The sequence below is a fragment of the Heliangelus exortis genome, chromosome 3 (assembly GCF_036169615.1).
Source record: "Heliangelus exortis chromosome 3, bHelExo1.hap1, whole genome shotgun sequence".
Lineage (NCBI taxonomy): Eukaryota > Metazoa > Chordata > Aves > Apodiformes > Trochilidae > Heliangelus > Heliangelus exortis.
In genome coordinates, this window is record NC_092424.1 from 112,064,100 (window position 1) to 112,081,767 (window position 17,668).

The 17,668-nt window shown below is 52.1% G+C and overlaps 1 protein-coding gene across 1 annotated transcript; it reads left to right on the forward strand.

Moving 5' to 3' along the window:
• The first annotated feature begins 2,695 nt into the window (after positions 1-2,695).
• On the forward strand, positions 2,696-7,342 carry SOX7 (SRY-box transcription factor 7). Its single transcript, XM_071742200.1, has 2 exons — positions 2,696-2,985; positions 5,075-7,342. Exons 1-2 carry the CDS (start codon positions 2,736-2,738, stop codon positions 5,983-5,985), a joined length of 1,161 nt encoding a protein of 386 aa, XP_071598301.1. The 5' UTR covers positions 2,696-2,735; the 3' UTR covers positions 5,986-7,342.
• Positions 7,343-17,668: the final 10,326 nt, after the last annotated feature.

Below are 17,668 nucleotides of genomic sequence, written 5' to 3' on the forward strand. Positions count from 1 at the left end.
TCTGAGAGCCTCCAGGCATCTGCTGCAGAGGTGGATGAAGGTCCCATCCCTGCTCTGTGCTTTATCCCCACCCAAGCCTCCCATCCCACTTGGAAAAATGGGATGGACACGTGTCATGTAAAAGGGCTTGAGTGGAATTCCTCTTGTTCCTTTTTTTTCCCCTTGCGGGGATGAGTTGTACTCCTCCTATTCAAATTATCTGGCTTCCAGGGCCTGGAGGAGAGAGGTGGTGTTTTTATCATCATAATATTCAGGCCCTGTGCATCCTGAGGCTTAAAAAACAACAACAACAAAAAAAAAAAAAAACCACTGAGCAGTGTAACACCATCTTCAAAACAAAACCTTCAGGCATTCTTTTTTTGTCAGTGTGCTTCAACCAGAGGGGAAATGAAAATAAATAAAATAAGATAAAATAAGATAAAATAAGATAAAATAAGGTAAAATAAAATAAAATAAAATAAAATAAAATAATAAAATAAAATAAAATAAAATAAAATAAAATAAAATAAAATAAAATAAAACAAAAGAGATATAAAAACAAAACAAATATTTTTTTTTTAAGATTTAAAAAAGATTTTGGGGCTTTTCTTCCCAACCCTCTGCAAAAATGCACCCAGGAGACCCGTTCAGAGCAGGATGGAGGCTTGTGGCATCCTCTCTCCCTGCCCCATCATGGCACTTCCAAGGGGTGTGATGGGCACATTTGGAGACAACCTGAGTCTGCAAAAGCCTGGGACAGCACGGGCTGTCCCCAGCTGCCATCCCAGCTCCAAAACACAGATAAAAAGCAGTTGCTATGTGCTGGGCTGCATGTGTGTGTGTAAAGGGTTTATAAATCTGTCCTCAGACCAGGAAATCTCCTGCGCCTTTTAGATTTAAGAGAAGTTGCCTTCCTGTTGTATTCCCAGATAACACAGCTCTGATCGAGCCCACTTGTAAATAACTTCATAGATTTAATCAGTTCCTTTGGAAAACCTTGGTGTTCCCACAAGGTTTTTTCGGTCGGGTCCCGGGGAAAAACGCTCAGAAACAAATTCCCCAAAAGAAATTGGGGAGCTTCCACCACTCCAGACCCTCCACATCCCCATAACCTGCAAGGAAGCAGCTCCACAAGGGGAATCCAGCTCCTTGGGCAATGGAAGAGGAGAGAGATCAGGAAACCCAAGCAGATGCTGAACCCCCTCACATTTACCTCCTGCCCTCTCCATCACTCCTGATCTGACAAGAGTCAATAGGAACACCCAGGCACGTGGTAAATCACTGCACAAACACCCCGGCTTGGGATCCGTGCTGGGTTTTTCCCCTTCCCTGCACGGCTTGGATGGGGCAGCCAGCCCAAGGAAATGCCTTCCCAGCTCCTTTCTCCCCCCCCCCCCAGCTTTGCTTGGCAGCCTGGGGAGGAAATCCACAATCAGTCAAAGCTGCAGCCCTGCAACCCATGTCAGGGGGTCAGAATCATAAAGGAATCACAGCAACTAAATATATTCCTCAGGGCAGGTTGCAGGGATGAGCTGGGCAAAGAGGTCTGGGGTGGGGGGTGGGGTCCCACTGGGGAATTTTGGTCCCTTCCCCATCCTGGAGTATCCTTTGTCCTCGCTGGGGGATGCTTCTCAGGGGTGATTTTTTCTGCCCTCATGAGCACCCAAGGGTGTAGAAGGAAATATTGTTGTGTGAGGGTGGTACTTCCATGGTGGCTTTGCAGGATGGGGAAGTGCACCAGAAAATGCAGCAAGAAGTGGGGAAAAAAAAAAGAAAAAAAAAAAAAAAAAAAAAGAAAAATTGCAAGAAAGCACAAAACCAACCCTTTGCCTCCCAGTTGGGACCAACTGGGGATGTCTCACCCCTTCTGGGCCACCCCTGCCCTGTGTGGACCCTGTGAAGCTCATTGTGGAGCTCATCCAGGCTGGACCAGCACCCAGCACCTCCACTGGGTCTCCCTATACGAGGGGAACTGGGAATTAGGGTTAACTGGGTGAAAACCCTCCCGGGGGAGGTGGGGAGCAAACCGCAGCCTGGAGGAGTGGTTAAATCAGGAGGTGAGGGGGAAAGGGCTGCAAGGACCCCGTGCCTTGATTTCCCTTTGCTGCAGCTGGGGAGGGGGCTAGAAGTGTGGGGGGGGACATTTTGCACCCTTAGGGACACCTTCCTTTTGGGGACATTTTCCTTTTCTTTCCAGGTTCACGCCCTCCCCTCCCCAAAATATTTCAGTGGCTTCATCCCTCCTCTCTGCATCCCCCCCAGGTCTTGAAGTTTTAGAGGCTCCAGGGCACGGGAGGGGATTTTTTTTTTTTTGGGGGGGGGGTATGTGACAGAGCCATTTTCCTCCTCCCTCCTCTTCAGCCTCGCAGCGGGCAAAAAACCCAACTAAATCATAATTAAAAAAGGATAAGAGAGGGGGGCGGGAAGTAGAAAGGGGAGGTGTGGGGGGGGGGGCATTGGGGCAGAGGGTGGGGAGAAGTTTTCTCCCAGCTCCATCCTGGCCCTGGGGGCTGAGGAGTTTGCAAACAAGGAGGAGCAGCCGAGTACCTTCGGTGTCATTGGAGGAGGGTGTGTGGTTTGTGGTTTGTGTGGTGGGTTTTTTTTTTTTTTTTTTTTTTCTTCCTTCCAAGGAGCTCATAAATAGAGGCGAGGCCGGAGCGAAGAGGTTGGGACTTGCGAAGGGGACCCCCGCGGGCAGGTCAGGGGTTTTTTGGGGAGGGGGTGGGTGGGTGGGTTTTGGCCCTGGGGCCGGGGTCATGGCTGCGCTGATGAACACCTACCCATGGCCGGAGAGACTGGAAGGGGACGGAACCGGGGGGCTGCCAGCTGGACCACCCCCCCCATCACTCCCAACCCCTGCAACTCGTTGCCAAGCCGGGGAAAAAAGCTCGGAAAGCCGGATCCGCCGCCCCATGAACGCGTTTATGGTGTGGGCAAAGGACGAGAGGAAGAGGCTGGCGGTGCAAAACCCTGACCTGCACAACGCGGAGCTCAGCAAGATGCTGGGTGAGGAGGGGTGAGGGGCTTGGGGGGGGGGGGGGGGTAATTAAGGGGAAAGGGGAGGATTAGGGTGCCCATGCATCCGCTCGGCTCTCTCCTGGGGTGTAAAACGTGTTCAGATCCGGTATCAAGGGGTGGGCACCCATGCACCCACATGGCTGTCTCCGGGGGTGCAAACTCTGTCTGGATTCAATGCGCCGGGGTGGGCACCCATCCGGACATCCCCAGGGGGTGCAAACTCTGTCCAGATGCAGTGTTCTGGGGTGGGCACCCATGCACCCATCCAGGCGTCCCCAGGGGGTGCAAAAACTCTGTCCAGTTGCAGTATTTTGGGGTGGGCACCCATGCACCCATCTGGGTGTCCCCAGTGGGTTCAAACTCTGTCCAGGTGGGGACCCAGGTGCCATCCTGGGGGTGCAAACCTTGCCTTGGGGTGGGTAGGCACCCACTTGGGGATCCCATGGAGTTCAAATGCTCTCTGGAATCCACACACCCCAGGGTGGGCATCCATGCACCCACACAGGGACCCCCAGGGGTGTAAACCCTGCCTGGGTGGGGATCCAGGCACCCTCTGTGCCAACCCTGCTGGGTGCAAGTTCTGCCCAGTCCTGGTGCCAGCACCCTGGGGTGCCTCCATCCTCCCAGCCACCCCATGGGATCCAGGAAGGTCTGGCACATAGCAGTTGGGCACCCAGGCACCCACAGGGGCACCCCCAGGGGTGCAAACCCTCTCCAGATGCAATGCCCCAGGGTGGGCATTTGTGCACCCACTTGTGGGGTGCAAAACCTGCCCGGGTACAGCACCCTGGAGCAACACCCTCCCTGCTTCCCTGTGGGGTGCAAAGCCTGAGGGGTCCAGCACCCAAGGGGACAGGCACCCATGTGCACACCCTGACATCCCTGGGGTGCAAATCCTGCTGGGGTGCAAACTCCTCATGCCAGGAATCTCTGGAAAGCATGGAAGGAGGGACGCCCAAATTTTCCTGACATGGCTTTTCTGTCCCTTTTTGTCCCTGAGCTCACAATCCCACCCCAAAACTGCATGGATGGGGACTGCATGCGTGGTTCTGTTGGTTTTTTTGGGGGGGGGTCAAAATCCATCTGGAACACATTTGTTTCCCACTCCCCATCTACTATTTCCCCCTTTTCTTAATGCCCTTAAAATCTTAATATTTTTTTTTTTTTTTTTTTTTTTTTTTTTTTTGACTCCAAACCAAGGGGGCAAACAGAAATAACCAGCCCAGACAGCCTGAGAAAGAACTGCTTGAATTGCAACACAGTTTTTCTGTCCAGCTTCTTACTCAAAGTCTGTGTTTCCCTGGACAGTTTTGTGGTGTTTTCTTTGGTGGTTTGGTTTTTTGTTTTTTTTTTTTTTTTTCCTCCTCACTGCTTTGCTGTGCAGCATTTCAGCTTTTATTAGTCTTACTTCTCCTGGCTCTTTGGCAATGGGAAGGCATCAAAAAAGCTTTGATCCACATCCTCCTTTTTTCCCCCCTACCCAGAAAAACAGCCTGGAGTAGCCCCACCATAAGATAAATTCCCCCCCCCAACCTCATCCCGGCGCCACTTCTCTGTCCTGTGTCTTGGGGACATTTTGTGTATCTCAAAGAGGGAGCAGTGAGGTCCTGGCACCCAGGTCTATGTATGCCCTGGTGTGATTCCCAGCAGGGCACGGGCTGGGACACAACCAGGGACACCATGTCCTGACCTCCTGCTCAGCCAAGCATGGCCTTGGCTGTCCCCGCTCAGCAGCCGGCCCGGGTTGTGGAGATGGAAGGAGTTTATTTGCCCTGATTTATTTGCAGTAAGGCTCAGCTCACCCTCAACCCACCCTCTTTGAGGAGCTGGGATGGGTGAGGGAGTTGGTGGACATACAGGAGCTTCAACCCCCCTCCCCACCACCTTCTTCTTCTTCTCCCATCTCATCCTTCTGTGGGGTTTGTGCGCTGCATCCTCCACGCGCCCAGGCTTGGATTTTGGGATCCCCCACTTTGCTTACACCAAAACTTTGGGAAGCAACCCCCTTCTCCCCCCTTCTAGCTATGGATCCAACCACCACCAGCACTCAGGGAGGGGTTTGGTTCTCTTGTTTCAGGGAAATCCTGGAAAGCCTTGAGCCTCTCGCAGAAGCGTCCCTACGTGGAGGAAGCGGAGCGGCTGCGGGTGAAGCACATGCAAGATTATCCCAACTACAAATACCGTCCCCGGAGGAAGAAGCAGGTTAAGAGGATCTGCAAACGGGTGGATCCTGGGTTTTTGTTGGGCAGCCTGACACGGGACCAAAACACGGTGCCAGAGAAGAGGACCTGCAGCCGGGTTGGCGGGGAGAAAGAGGGGTCGGGTGAGTACCCCCCTCGCCCGGGTCTGCCGCCCATCCGGGGGTACAGGGAGGCTCCGGGCAGCAGCAGCAGCACCAGTGTGGACACCTACCCCTATGGGCTGCCCACCCCCCCGGAGATGTCACCTCTGGATGCCATAGACCCCGAGCAAAGCTTCTTCTCCTCACCTTGCTCCGATGAGCATCACCGCTCCCACCTCGCCGGAGCCACTTACTCCTCGGAGTATGGGAGCAGCTCCCTCCCGTGCAACCACCACCCTCTCAGCCCCATGTCACAGCCAGCCACCTGCATGATCCCCCCGGCCACCAGCTGCCCTCCCCTTCCTCCACCTCCTCCTCCTCCTCCTCCTGCCAACTACTACACACCCGCCTTCCCCTCCCTTCACCCCCCCAGCCTCCATGCCCACCTGGGCCAGCTCTCCCCACCTCCTGACCACCATGGCTTTGACACCTTGGACCAGCTGAGCCAAGCAGAACTCCTGGGGGAGATGGACCGCAACGAGTTCGACCAGTATCTCAACAACCCTGCTCATGGTGACCACCATGGGGGGGGCTTGGTCAATGGACAGGTCCCAGCATCTGGCAGCTCCCACACCTCCGAGACCAGCCTCATCTCTGTCCTCGCTGATGCCACGGCCACCTACTACAATAACTACAGTGTCTCTTAGACCCCCCCAACCCCCTGGTTGGGGCCACCTGGACTGGCTGAGGAAGGACCTGACAAAGTATTACAAGGAGCAGCTCCCTGGGGACATCACTCACCACCCCTCAGGGTGACAGAGCCGGAGCCACGAGGGTGACGGAGTCTCCTCGGTGGTGTAGGTAAAGGATTTTGGTCCTTGGCTCACCACTGTTGCAAAGTCTTGGGTGCTCTGCTCCCCACAGGGCCAGGAGGGGAATTTCCCAACGCCAAAACCCTTTGGCCAAGTCCCTGTCACAAAGCAGAGATGCTCCTGGGAGAGTGGAAAGGCTGCCCCCTCCCCGTTTTGAGCTCTGTTTTGGAGTCAGGAAGGTGGCAGCATCCCCTAAACAGCAGGTCTGGAGTCTTGGCAGGGATAAGACCCCCTAGAAGGGGAAAAAGCAGGGGTCTGGGTGGGGAAAAGGAAGATTTTGGTAAAGGCATACATGGTCTGCAAGGGCTCTCAGCTCTTGGTGTCAGCATTGCTGACTGGTGAGGGTTAAAGCTCCCCATCCTCCTGGCCTCCAAACCACTAGCTGGGGGCTTCATCCCTTGGGAAATTCCAGAGGGGACAGGATGGGAGAGCAGGGATGAACTCCAGGGGTGCAGCCATCCCCAAGGGTGCTCAGTTTCTGTGTTTCAGACCAGGGGGGTATCAGGGAAAGTCAAGATCTGCCCAGCATCCAGCCCCATGGCTTCCAGGCAAAAACACTCCAGGAGGATGGGGCAACACGAGCCGCCCTCCCTGCTGGGCTGGGATCAGGTCCTTGGGCCAAACACTTGGGCAAAGTGGTGATGTTGTAGCAGACATGTTTGGTTTTTGTGGGGTTTTTTTTGTTTGTTTCTTTTACCAAAACCTCCTCTGAAGGAGAAGGTTTCACATTTCGAGCCGCAGTGCCCGATGCCTCTTCTGACTCCGGCGTATTATTGCTTGTAATAAAGTTGTACATTGATTTATTCCCCCCATTATTCCTCCCCTCTGATTTTGTATTGCTCGATTTCTCTTCCTTTTCATAAAGACGAAGCTTTCTTTTAAATCAGTTATATGACATGATTAATCTTAGTGTTTCCTGTATGGCACTTGGTAATGATTAGTTAGTAGCGTGGTTATGATTTTCTGGTTTCAGTCCCAAACATGTATTAATAATAATTGCAAATAATACTTTTAAAAAACCAAACAAAAACCAAGAAAGCAACCCCACAACTTCACAGGTTTTTAAGCTAATACATTCCATCTTTTTTTGTGTGTGTGTGTGTGTGTGTGTGTGTGACTCTATACATATTGAATGAGTGTAGATATGAGTTGGCATAAAATATTTAATTTAAATAAATATCTTTTTATACAATGATTGTTTTATGATTTAAATTGCTGTAGTTATTGACAAAGTTTTCCAGACAGAACGTTTCCTGTGTGAGAGTGTGATTTTTTAAAAAATTTTTGTTGTTGGTATTTCCAGCCAAACTTTTCTACTTCCATTTTTTAAAAAGATAATAATAATTAAAAAAAAAACAAAACAAAAAAAAAACCAAACCAGATCTGTGGTTATCTTTACAACTTGTGGGCTGCTTTCTAACCAACAGACTGGAGGCAGGATGGGTGCAGACCTTCACTTGTCCTGCTGTGCTCAGGCTCAGCAAGTCACTTTGATGGCCTTGATCTCCCTTTCTCCTTCTCCTAAGACCTTTTTATTCCCAGTTCTCTGCAGCTGTGTTGGTGAGCACCAAAGGTGTTGCCTATTTATGGAGCCAATGCCTGGAGCAGGGGTTTTAGTCCCATTTAAGGTTGTCTTTCAGAGTTTGTGCTCATAAGGCTCTGTTGAAGATGGTCCAGAGCCTGAGGGCTACATGAAAGGTCCTCAGTGCAAATGCAGAACAAGGTGTTGAGGCCTCAGAAATGGAGCTTGGGCCCATTTTTGGGTGCTGTGTGTTGGGTGGTCTCATAGGTTGATGTTGAGTGGTGGCCTTCAGGTAGATCTTGGGAAAAGTTTAGTCCTCTTTCACTTGGGAGAAGTTTGATCCTCCTGCTGGCCCATGGACCCAACCCTCTCAGCCCACTCTTGCCAGATCTTAAACCAAGCTGTGTCCCTGCTGTCCTTGAGTCATGGACACCTTCCAAAGTACTGTCCTCCCATCTCTGTCCTCCTGCTTGGCCCCAAAAAGTGGAGGAAGAAGTTTCCTAATGTACTTTGAGGTGTGTTGGTTGGAAGGGGTCTCTTGAGGTCACCCAACTCAAGGTAACCCAGCCTGCCTAACCTTGCCTCTCATAAATGACTTATCTGTGACTCAGGGAGCCCACAAATCCAGAAGGTGGAAGTCTGGGTGAGTATTTGGGGTGTCACCAACATACCCCTGCTCTGTGCTTCTGGTTGTCCTTTGTTCCCCACCCATGGCCACTCTGGAGCCATCCCTTCCATCACACACACACCTTTACCCATCCAAACAAACTCTTGGCCCAGTGCAGCTGGGGGGGGGAGGACATTTTAAGAGGGACAAAATGGATGTCTTTGGGTGTCCTGCTGGCATCATGGACTGTGGTGGTTCTTTCTGCACAAGGACATGGCACTTGGTGCAGTGCCAAGGGGGCTGGTGGAGCAGCTCAGCATCGCTCTCCCAGAGGGACTTGTGAATCAGGATTTGGAAGGGGGAGAGATGCCACGAATCTGTTTGGTCTCTCTGCTCAGCAGCCTTGATGCCAGGGACAGGAGCAGGGCTGGAGAAGTCCCCCTGCTCCTCTACCCACCATTCCTATGGTGCCTGAGGACCAAGGGCTGCTTCCAGCCACTCAGCAGCACATGGAGAAGGGTTCCTAACAGGGGTTCCAGTGCAAACCTGGATCTGCCTTGGAACCAGAAATCCCAGGGGCTGCTCCCTTCCAAACAGGTTCTCATTAGAGAAGAACACAGCCCAGAGCATCAGAGGAGCACCCAGCTCAGGGCATCAGAGGAGCACCCAACCCAGGGCACCAGCCACCTCAGGGTGCTCTGCAAGCGGCCCTGTCTGTCAGGTCTTCTGCAAGAGCAGCTGAGAAGGGTGTCATGAGTTTTTAAAGTGCTTCATTGAGGGGACAGAGACCTCAGCCATCCCTGTTCCCCCCAACAAGATCAGCTCAGGGTGTTGCCACCAGGATTCCTCTCTGGTTCATCCTCCCAGTGGGACCCTCTCTCTGGGACACAGAGAGTCCTGGGGACACTGCTCTCTCCTGCCTTGTCCTGATGGGATGGGCTGAAAGACCCCAAAAACACCTTCCCTGCTTCCCTTCTTGCAGACAGAGTCCCATTCATGGCTGGTGGTGGCAAAGCCCAACTCAGGAGCTCCCAGCACTACAGAAATCAGTAGCCAGAGTCTTGTTTCCTCTTGGAAAAGGAACAGGATACCAGGCTGGGATAGAGGGAGACTCCCACCAGCTGAGCTTGTCCCCACTTGCTCAACCCAGAGCCACGTGAGGAGAAGTGGGAGCTTGTCCCCAATGCTCCTTGCACGTCAGGAACATCTACAGGTCCCAACCAGGAGCTGGGGCCCCCTGAGGGTGTTGGGAGCCTCAGCCAAGGTGAGGTGTGGCTCCCTGGGAGCCAGGGCTCACCCGTAGGATCCTGGTACACACCCAGCCCTGGGAGCAGCCGAGATGAAATTTGGGAGCCTTTTCTCCTGCGGGATGGAAAAACGAAAAGCTACAGGTTAACCTTCTCCCCCCCCCCCCCCCCCCCATCTCTCTGATGTATTTTTGGACATTGGTGCAGAAAATAAGTGGTGGGAAGAGGTGGGAAGGAGACTTTTTAGCTTGGGAAGTGGATGTCCCAGCAGAGGGCTGGTGGCTGTGGTGTTTTATGGATGCTGTGGGGCCCAAGTAGGACTTCTGCATCAGCCTTGGATATATTCCTCCTCCCTTCCTGCTCCAAACCCACGGGCTCCAGGTTGTCTCTGTGCACACCAAGGAGTCTTCTGGTTTGTGGGTTACTTACTCCAGGCTGAAAGGGGCTGGGAAGCATCAAGAAAATGAAATCAGGACTTCAGGAAGGGATAAAATGATCTCACAACACATTTGGGCTCCTACTTAGGGGCATCAGGCTGGGACAGGACAAGGAGTTCTCTTTGCCAGGAGGTGACCAGGGGGTGAGTCCTCTGCTCCCAATGTCTGGTGGCACCAGTCAGCCCTTGTCCCCTGTGGGTGTGTGGGTCACTGGGAGCAGGGATGAGGTCACCTTCCTGGATAGTGCTGGGATTTGGGCTGGCCAGGATCTGGGGTGTGTGTCATGGCCTGGCCCTCCCATGGTGGGTGATTTCCTTCAGATTCCCTGAGCAGGTGGTGGATCTTCTCCATCCTCCCAGTCCACGTCTGCTTGTCCCAGTGCCACTGGGAATCACCTGGACACTGGAACCACCATGCCTGGAGAGACACCTTGACCCTTCTGACAAGATGTTCTGTGCCTCAGTTTCCCTTTTTTTGTAAAATACAGAGACTATTTCCTTCCATCCCATCTTTTTTCTCTCCAGCCTTGGGACATGAGCTCCTTACCAGGACCAAGAGCTTGTGCTGCCCTTAGCAGAAGGGGTCTCTCCCCCATCCAAGAGCTCCAAAATTAGCTGGGAGATAATTATTTCCCCTCTTTCACTCTAAAAGCAGGGGAGGGAAGCAGAGGCAGGGAAAGGGATGAGGACACTTGGCTGAGATCCCCCTGCAAACCAGTGGCAGAGCCTCAGGGAGACCACCAGCTCCCCCAAATCCCCTTTTTACCCCCCATCAACCCTTTCCTATGGACGAGTAACCCCCATCCCCTTCCTTCTCCCTTTGCCCCCATCTCATCCCGACTCCAAACCTCAGGGAAAACCACTCGGGGGAGGGCCAGGATCAGGTCCACCCTCCCATCTCTCCAGAGGAGGGAATGAGAGAAGCTGCTGAGTGGTTTCCTGCCCGGCACTGCCAATGGGAGCTGCTCAGGGTACCGGGAGCAGGGGAGGATGTATCCGGAGCTGAGTGTTTCCTGGCAGATAAGGACAACCCCTCCTGCCGGATGTTATGAGTCCAGGTCCTACCTCCACGTTTCAAGAGAAGGGGCCGTGGAAAGGCTTTGGATGTTTATGTCAAGGAAAAATAACTTCTCCCTCTGTGTACAATCCCCTGGCTCCCTACGGGGTTACGTGCGGGAGGGGAAATGCTGGGAAAAGGGAAACGGGGGGTGAGGGGGTTGGGTGGAGGTGGGTGATGGGGGAGAAGGGTTTGGGATCAGGGTAGGAGGGGTGTGGGCAAGTTGGGGGTCTCACCCTCTCTCTGCTGGGTGCCAAGGCAAAGACAAGGGGAGATCATAGAATCATTCAGTGTTTTGGCTTGGAAGGGACCTTAAAGATCACAAAAATCCCCCCTTCCCATGGGCAGAGAGCAGAGAAGATTTCTGCAGAGATCAGTCAGAGGTTTGAGACCCTATGACCATGTGCCAGCACTTAAAGGTGGCTGCCAAGAAGATGGAGACTCCTGTTTCACAAGGACTCCCATGGAAAAGATTCGGGGTAATGGGTGCAAGTTAATTCTGAATCACAGAATCACAGAAAAGCCAAGGTTGGAAGGGACCTTAAAGGCCATCTACTCCAACCCCCCTGCATGGGCAGGGACACCTCCCCCAGCCCAGGGTGCTCCAAACCCCATCCAACCTGGGCTGAGACACCTCCAAGGAGGGGGCATCAACAACCTCCCTGGGCAACCTGTTCCACTGTCTTACTACCCTCATGGTGAAGAATTTTTTCCTGAATTCTAACCTAAATCTCCCCTCTTTCCATTTAACACCATCACCCCTTCTCCTGGCACTGCCCTCTCTGGTGAAAACCCTTCCCCAGCTTTCCTGTAGGGTCCCTTTATAGACTGTAAAGCCCCTATAAAGTCACCCCAGAACCTTCTCTTCTCCAGGCTTAATATCCCCAACTCTCTCAACCTGTCTTGGTAGATGGGGAGATGAGCCCAGGGGTGGGTAGAACAAGCTCAGTCCCATGGGTTCAGGCTCAGCATCAATCCAGAGTCACCTGGGCAACAACCCACTTGGCCAAATCCAGCAGGACAACTCTGGTGCCCATCTAGAGGAGATGCAGCCCTCCACAAGAACTTCCTCAGAAGGGCTTCTTCAAGGCAGGAGCCAAGGTTTCCCACACCAGACCTCATGGCTGAAGCTCCAGGGTTAGCTCATGCCCACCTCTGCCATCCAAGGAGTCAGAGGAAAAGGATGGTGGAAGAGTTGGGTCCAACAGCCCCGCAGCACCCAACTGGGGAGGAGGGAGAGGTTGTGCAGTGGGTATGGAGGGGATGAGACAAGGAGGGTTCTTCATCTTTTTGTAATAAATGGATAAAATCCAGTGCTGGCCAGACTCTTCTCTTCTGAATGCAGCTTGTGAGCTCCTGCCACCCTTCTGGGAGCATCCACAGGGCTCAGGCCAAAACCTCTGCACTGCCTGAAGGATGGGACCTGCTCAGGGTCCCCTCTGAGCATTGAAAGGGACATGGAGAGACCTGCATTAGGCTCACACTGGTGAAGAAACCAGGACAGGGAAGATTCCCCAGTCCCCAAACTCTGTCACCTGCAGTGTGACATTACCAAAGTCCCCAGCAGAGCAGTGCCCAGGCCAACAGATCCTGCTCCAACCCTGGGGTGGGGTTAGTGAGGACATTCCCAGAGAAGGTTTGGATGTGGCCACCTGGTTTCAATGCACCCAAACCAACTCAGGGGCCTCAAGGCCAAACAGCTGAGCCTGAGCACAACCAGGGAGTCTGCAGATGTTTGTGCTGCTGGTGCTGAGCAGCTTCTGGCTGAGACATTTGTCTTTGGCATCAATAGAGAGAAGTCTGATAGCAGAGAAAATCTGGCAGTCTCCAGTCCAGGGCAGTTCACCAGAGCTGAGCTGCCTTCCCACTCCTGCTTACTCCCATTTCAATGGAACAGGGACTTCTGGGGGTCCCATTTCCCACCCAGTGGGCAGAAAGGAGACAGGAGGTCATCCTGAGATAAAAGAGGAGGAGGAAACCCCCTCCCTTCCTCCTCCTCATGGCCATGAGGGTTCCCACTGGTATCTGAGGAGCATTTTTACCAGCAGGGAGATTCTGGGGTTAAGAAAGCTCATTTGAAGTCCTGACCATCCTCATCTTTCTTCCCACAGCACCCCAAAGCACCTCCTGGATCCCTCAGCCAGCCGGGACGCACCCCGCCTCAGCAAACCCAAGATGTTGTTCTTTCCCTTTGATTTCCAGGAGGTCCCACTTGGCCTCCAGAGCTTCACAGTGAACAAAACATCAGAAGCTGGTGCAGGAAGGAAACCAGCTCATGGGGGGGCTGAGTCATGATCCCACTGCTCCCTCCCAGCATCCCAGGGAGCGGGCGGCATCGGGTACCACGGGACAGCAGATCCCGCTCCTCCCTGTCCAGCTAGAGCAGAAAAAGTCCTTCTCTTGTGCCACCAGCCTATTGTCTGGCTTTTGAGAAACAAAACACTGCTTTTGAGGCTTGTTTTTTGTTGTTTTTTCTTTTCCCTGCAGCTTGGGTGGAAAAGCCTGGATTTGTTTCTCCAGCAAGGGAAGAGTCTCCACGCTGCCTTTCTGGGCTTTGGCCAAAATCCAGGGAGGATGCTGAGAACCTGAGTATAAAAGAGGCATCTGAGCACCCCTGACCTAGGACCAGCTTTTTTTGGTTCTCTGCTGTCAGGATCAGGCTTCATGCGTTGAGCATCACCCAACACCACAAAAATTGTCACCACTCTGACCCCTCCAGAGCAGGAAAAACCTGAGGTCTAATGTATCTCTGAACCCATGGCATTTTCAACTCTACTCCTCTCATTCACAGGAGATAAAACCTCTCATGGAGTGACAGGACAAGGGGGAAATAGTTTAAAGCTGAAAGAGGAGAGATCTAGGTTAGATATTAGGAAGACATTCTCTGCTCTGAGGGTGGTGAGACCTTGGCCCAGGTTGCCCAGAGAAGCTGTGGCTTCTCCCTCTCTGGAAGTGTTGAAGGTCAGGTTGGATGGGACTTGGAGCAACTCAGACTTGTGGGAGGTGTCCCTGCCAATAGCAGGGGGTTGGGATGAGATGATCTTTAAAGTCCCTTCCAACCCAAACCAGTCTGAGAGATCTTGTGATACGGACCCACACAGGCCTCATCTTGCCATAGCCAGGGCCTATGCATCCCATGATGTTTTTTTCTGATGGGGTAAGGAAAACAGGTCTGAAGATGTGTATGAAACCAGGACAGGTGGAGCAATCCACTCCAGCATCTCTCCCTCTTCAGACCATTTGCAGCTCAGAACTTTGTGAGCTCTGTCTTAACCTCAGTGGGATTTTCCTCCGTACTCAGGTTTGGGTTTAAAATTTTAGGACCCTTCACTCAACGTGAAGAATCACCTCCATCTGCTGCTTTAATCCTGCCACCTGCCAGGTTTATTTCATGGAACTTTAGATTCCCAGGTTGGAAGGCACCTGAAGGATCATCTGCTCCAACATTTCTTAGCAAAAATATAGCCAAGACAAGATAGCCCAGCACCCTATCCAGCTGACTCTTAAAATTGTCCAAAACTGAGGAATCCACCAGTTCCCTGGGGAGATTATTCCAATAGCTGATTCTTCTCACTATGAAAAATTTTCCTCTTGTGTCCACTCAGAATCTCCCCAGGAGTCCCTTGCACCCATTACACCTCATCTTTTCCATGTGACTCCTTTTACAAAGGGGTCTCCATCTTCTTTGTAACCATCCTACAAATACTGGAACATGGTGATGAGGTCTCACCAGAGCCTTCTTTTCTCCAGGCCGAACAAACCCAGTTCTCTCAGCTTTTCTCCTTAGGCCAGGCTTCCCAGTCCCTGGATCATTTTTGTGGGCCTTCTCTGGATCCATTTTCATATTCATTTTCATATCCATTTTCATATTTCTCCAGTTCCATTATTCCTTCTTTACCCTCTCTGAGCAACAAGTGATTTTTGTAGCCATATCTCATATTCTACCCCTTTAGCCACCTCTTTTCCAGTCTGGAGACATCTCTGGGACTCAGCCTACCCCAGGAGTGCTGAGACTTTGATTTGCTTTTTCAGGAATATTTGTTGAGCACTGGGGACAGGCGCTGCAGAGGGAGACTTGGGTGCTGTGGACTTTCAGCAGCTTTAAACCCTCATTATTGGCAGAGGAGACTGGGTGGAGGAGGCATCAAGGCATGCTGGGTGGGTGTGGGAATGGTGGCAAGCAAGAGACTGGAGGTGGGACATGGTCTGGGCGAGACAGGAGACAAGGATTTGGGGTGTCAGGGACAGGACTTGATGGTGAAAGAGGCTGGAGAAAGCAGCCAAGGAAGGAGGAGGTGGGTGTGAACAGCCAAGCTCTGGCAAGGAAGGGTAGGGCTGGGAAGGAACTGAGCATGAATGGATAGACAGAAGTCTGATGAGGAACCAGAAGATGGAAGAGGAATGGACCAGAATCATAGAAGGAACTTTTTGGAGTGGGAAAAGGAGAGGAGGGATGTCAGGATGCTGAACCAGGTGGGGATAACCCCTTCTAGTAGGGCCAAGAGCTATGGGAAAGAAGAGAGACCAATGGCCCAATGGCCTCCACCCTCCCAGTGGGTGGAGAAGGAACGAGGGGGCTGCCTGTGAGTGGCCAAGCCAGAGGACAGAGGACAGAGGGCAGATGAGCCATGGCTTGGAGACAGCAGCATCCCCTGGTCTCCTTTTCCACATTTGTCAGCACAGACAGGCAAAAGCCTCAGCAGAATGCACGTCCCATGTGTTCTCTTCAGAGCTGCCCTGGGAGAGGTGACAGCACGGTGGTTCCAGAGGTCCTGATGGCTCATGTGGAAGCATCTGTGCAGAAAAATAAACAAATCAACTCTGGACCTGTTTGGTCCATGCTTGCACTAAACCCTCTCAGCCTCAAAAAAAAAAAAAAAAAAAAAAAAAAAAAAAGACACAGCACCCAAGAAGCCAACTGCAAATGGACCTCTGCTTGTACTCACCTTGAACCTCACCTGGGTGCTGGCTGCATCAGCATCACTTGACCTGGGCTAAAATCACACCAGGGCAAATAGGGACATTGCAGGAGTGTGTGTGCCCCTGATGTTGGTCTTCCTGTGTATATTTTATATATTTTATATATATTATTATATTCCTGAGATGTGGACTTGGGCCCTTGGGTAACCCCAGAGGGTGGGATTTGGGTGGATTGAGCTGCTGGGCTCCTTCTAACTTTAGAAAACCTTCCCACTTCCCTCCCCCACCCACACCAGGATGGAAGAAGTGTGTAAGAGTTGCAGAATCAAGTGCTCCAGGATTAGGAAACGCCGGGCTGGAGCGTGTTTGTGCAACCTCTCTGCTCATTCCAGGTGCCAGGCATTGCAGGAGCTGCAGGAGATCCCAGGATCTGATGGTGCAGCTCGATCACACGGCAGGATTACACGTGAGCTTTTCCACCACCACCACCCCCCCTTTCCTTGGACCACCACTTCTCCCAGCTCCCAGGCAGAGTTGGATGCATCCATTAAACGTTTAACGTTTAGCTGAACCCTGCCAGGTCCCTCCCCAGTGATTGCACAGATGTGGGCAAGTCTGATCAGTGGTTTAAAGTGGGATTTACTTCCCAAACATGCCCAGCTGTCTCCACTGCTATCCCGGGGTGCTCCCAACTTGAGCACCACAACAGAAGCATCACTTAAAGGGCTGAACTTAGACCACAGCCCCTCAGTCATTAGCAACTATTCTCTTTTTTTTTTTTTTTTTTTTTTTTTTTTCTCATCTGATGTCCTCTTCCGGGCCTTATTTTCTTTTTTATTTTCAAAGGGCAGTCCACACCACAGCTGATGCTCATCAGCACCACAGCTCCTGCTTACAAACTGCTCATCTGAAAGTTAAAAGAACTGCAGGTAGTGACCCAGCAGAGTGGTCCCCCAGCAGCTTGATGGACAGTCCAAAGGTACTGGTTCTCCAGGGGCAGTCTTTGTCCATCTGAACATTGAGGAGGAACATGCATACCCAGCCAGCATCCCTACATTGTTCACTTCATATCTTCTCATGTCCTCAGCCATCAAGGGACGTGCAGGGGGCAAGGGTTGGGCTGAAATCCCCAGAACTTCCACCCTGAACTATCCTATGATTCTCCTTTGTAAAACTTGCAACTCTCCCCCCTCCCAGCATGAAAAACTCACTTTCCTGGATGCCTAAAGAGGGATGTCCCTTCCAAAAAGGGATCCTTTCCACAAGAGGCCCTGTATGGTAACACACCTTGGTGAAGGCACAGTGTCCCAGTGCCTTTGGGAATCTGGAAGCCAAGGGGGGATGCTGATCAAATCCACCCTGGTGCAGCAGCTCCCACAGAAATCTTGAGGTTGTAGAGGATGTCTGGATATCCTGGGGGATCTCTAACAAATCTTTTCTGAGCTGGAGGCTCAGCTTTGAGGTAGAAGAAGGTGGGACTCTCCTGAGGTTGAAAGGTCCTCATTATATTACAAAACAACATTTCCCTGGTGGCTGAAGAGGGCTTGAATGGGTCCTTCACTTAAAACAGAAGCTACATCCCTACTAGAAACAAAACAGAGCCTGTCTCTGGTTAGAGGGAAACTGTTCACCAGGGATCCACAGAGGTCCCTGCTCACTACTCAACTCTCCCAGGATCTCCCATGCCAGAGCTACCTCCAGTCCAGGCTCCTACCCACGTGAGGGGACT

Excerpts from the sequence above, each read along its gene's own strand:
- SOX7 (XM_071742200.1), top strand. The coding sequence starts at position 2,736 with ATGGCTGCGCTGATGAACACCTACCCATGGCCGGAGAGACTGGAAGGG. Across the intron at positions 2,986-5,074 it reads GGAGCTCAGCAAGATGCTGG|GGAAATCCTGGAAAGCCTTG; the intron begins GTGAGGAGGGGT and ends CTCTTGTTTCAG.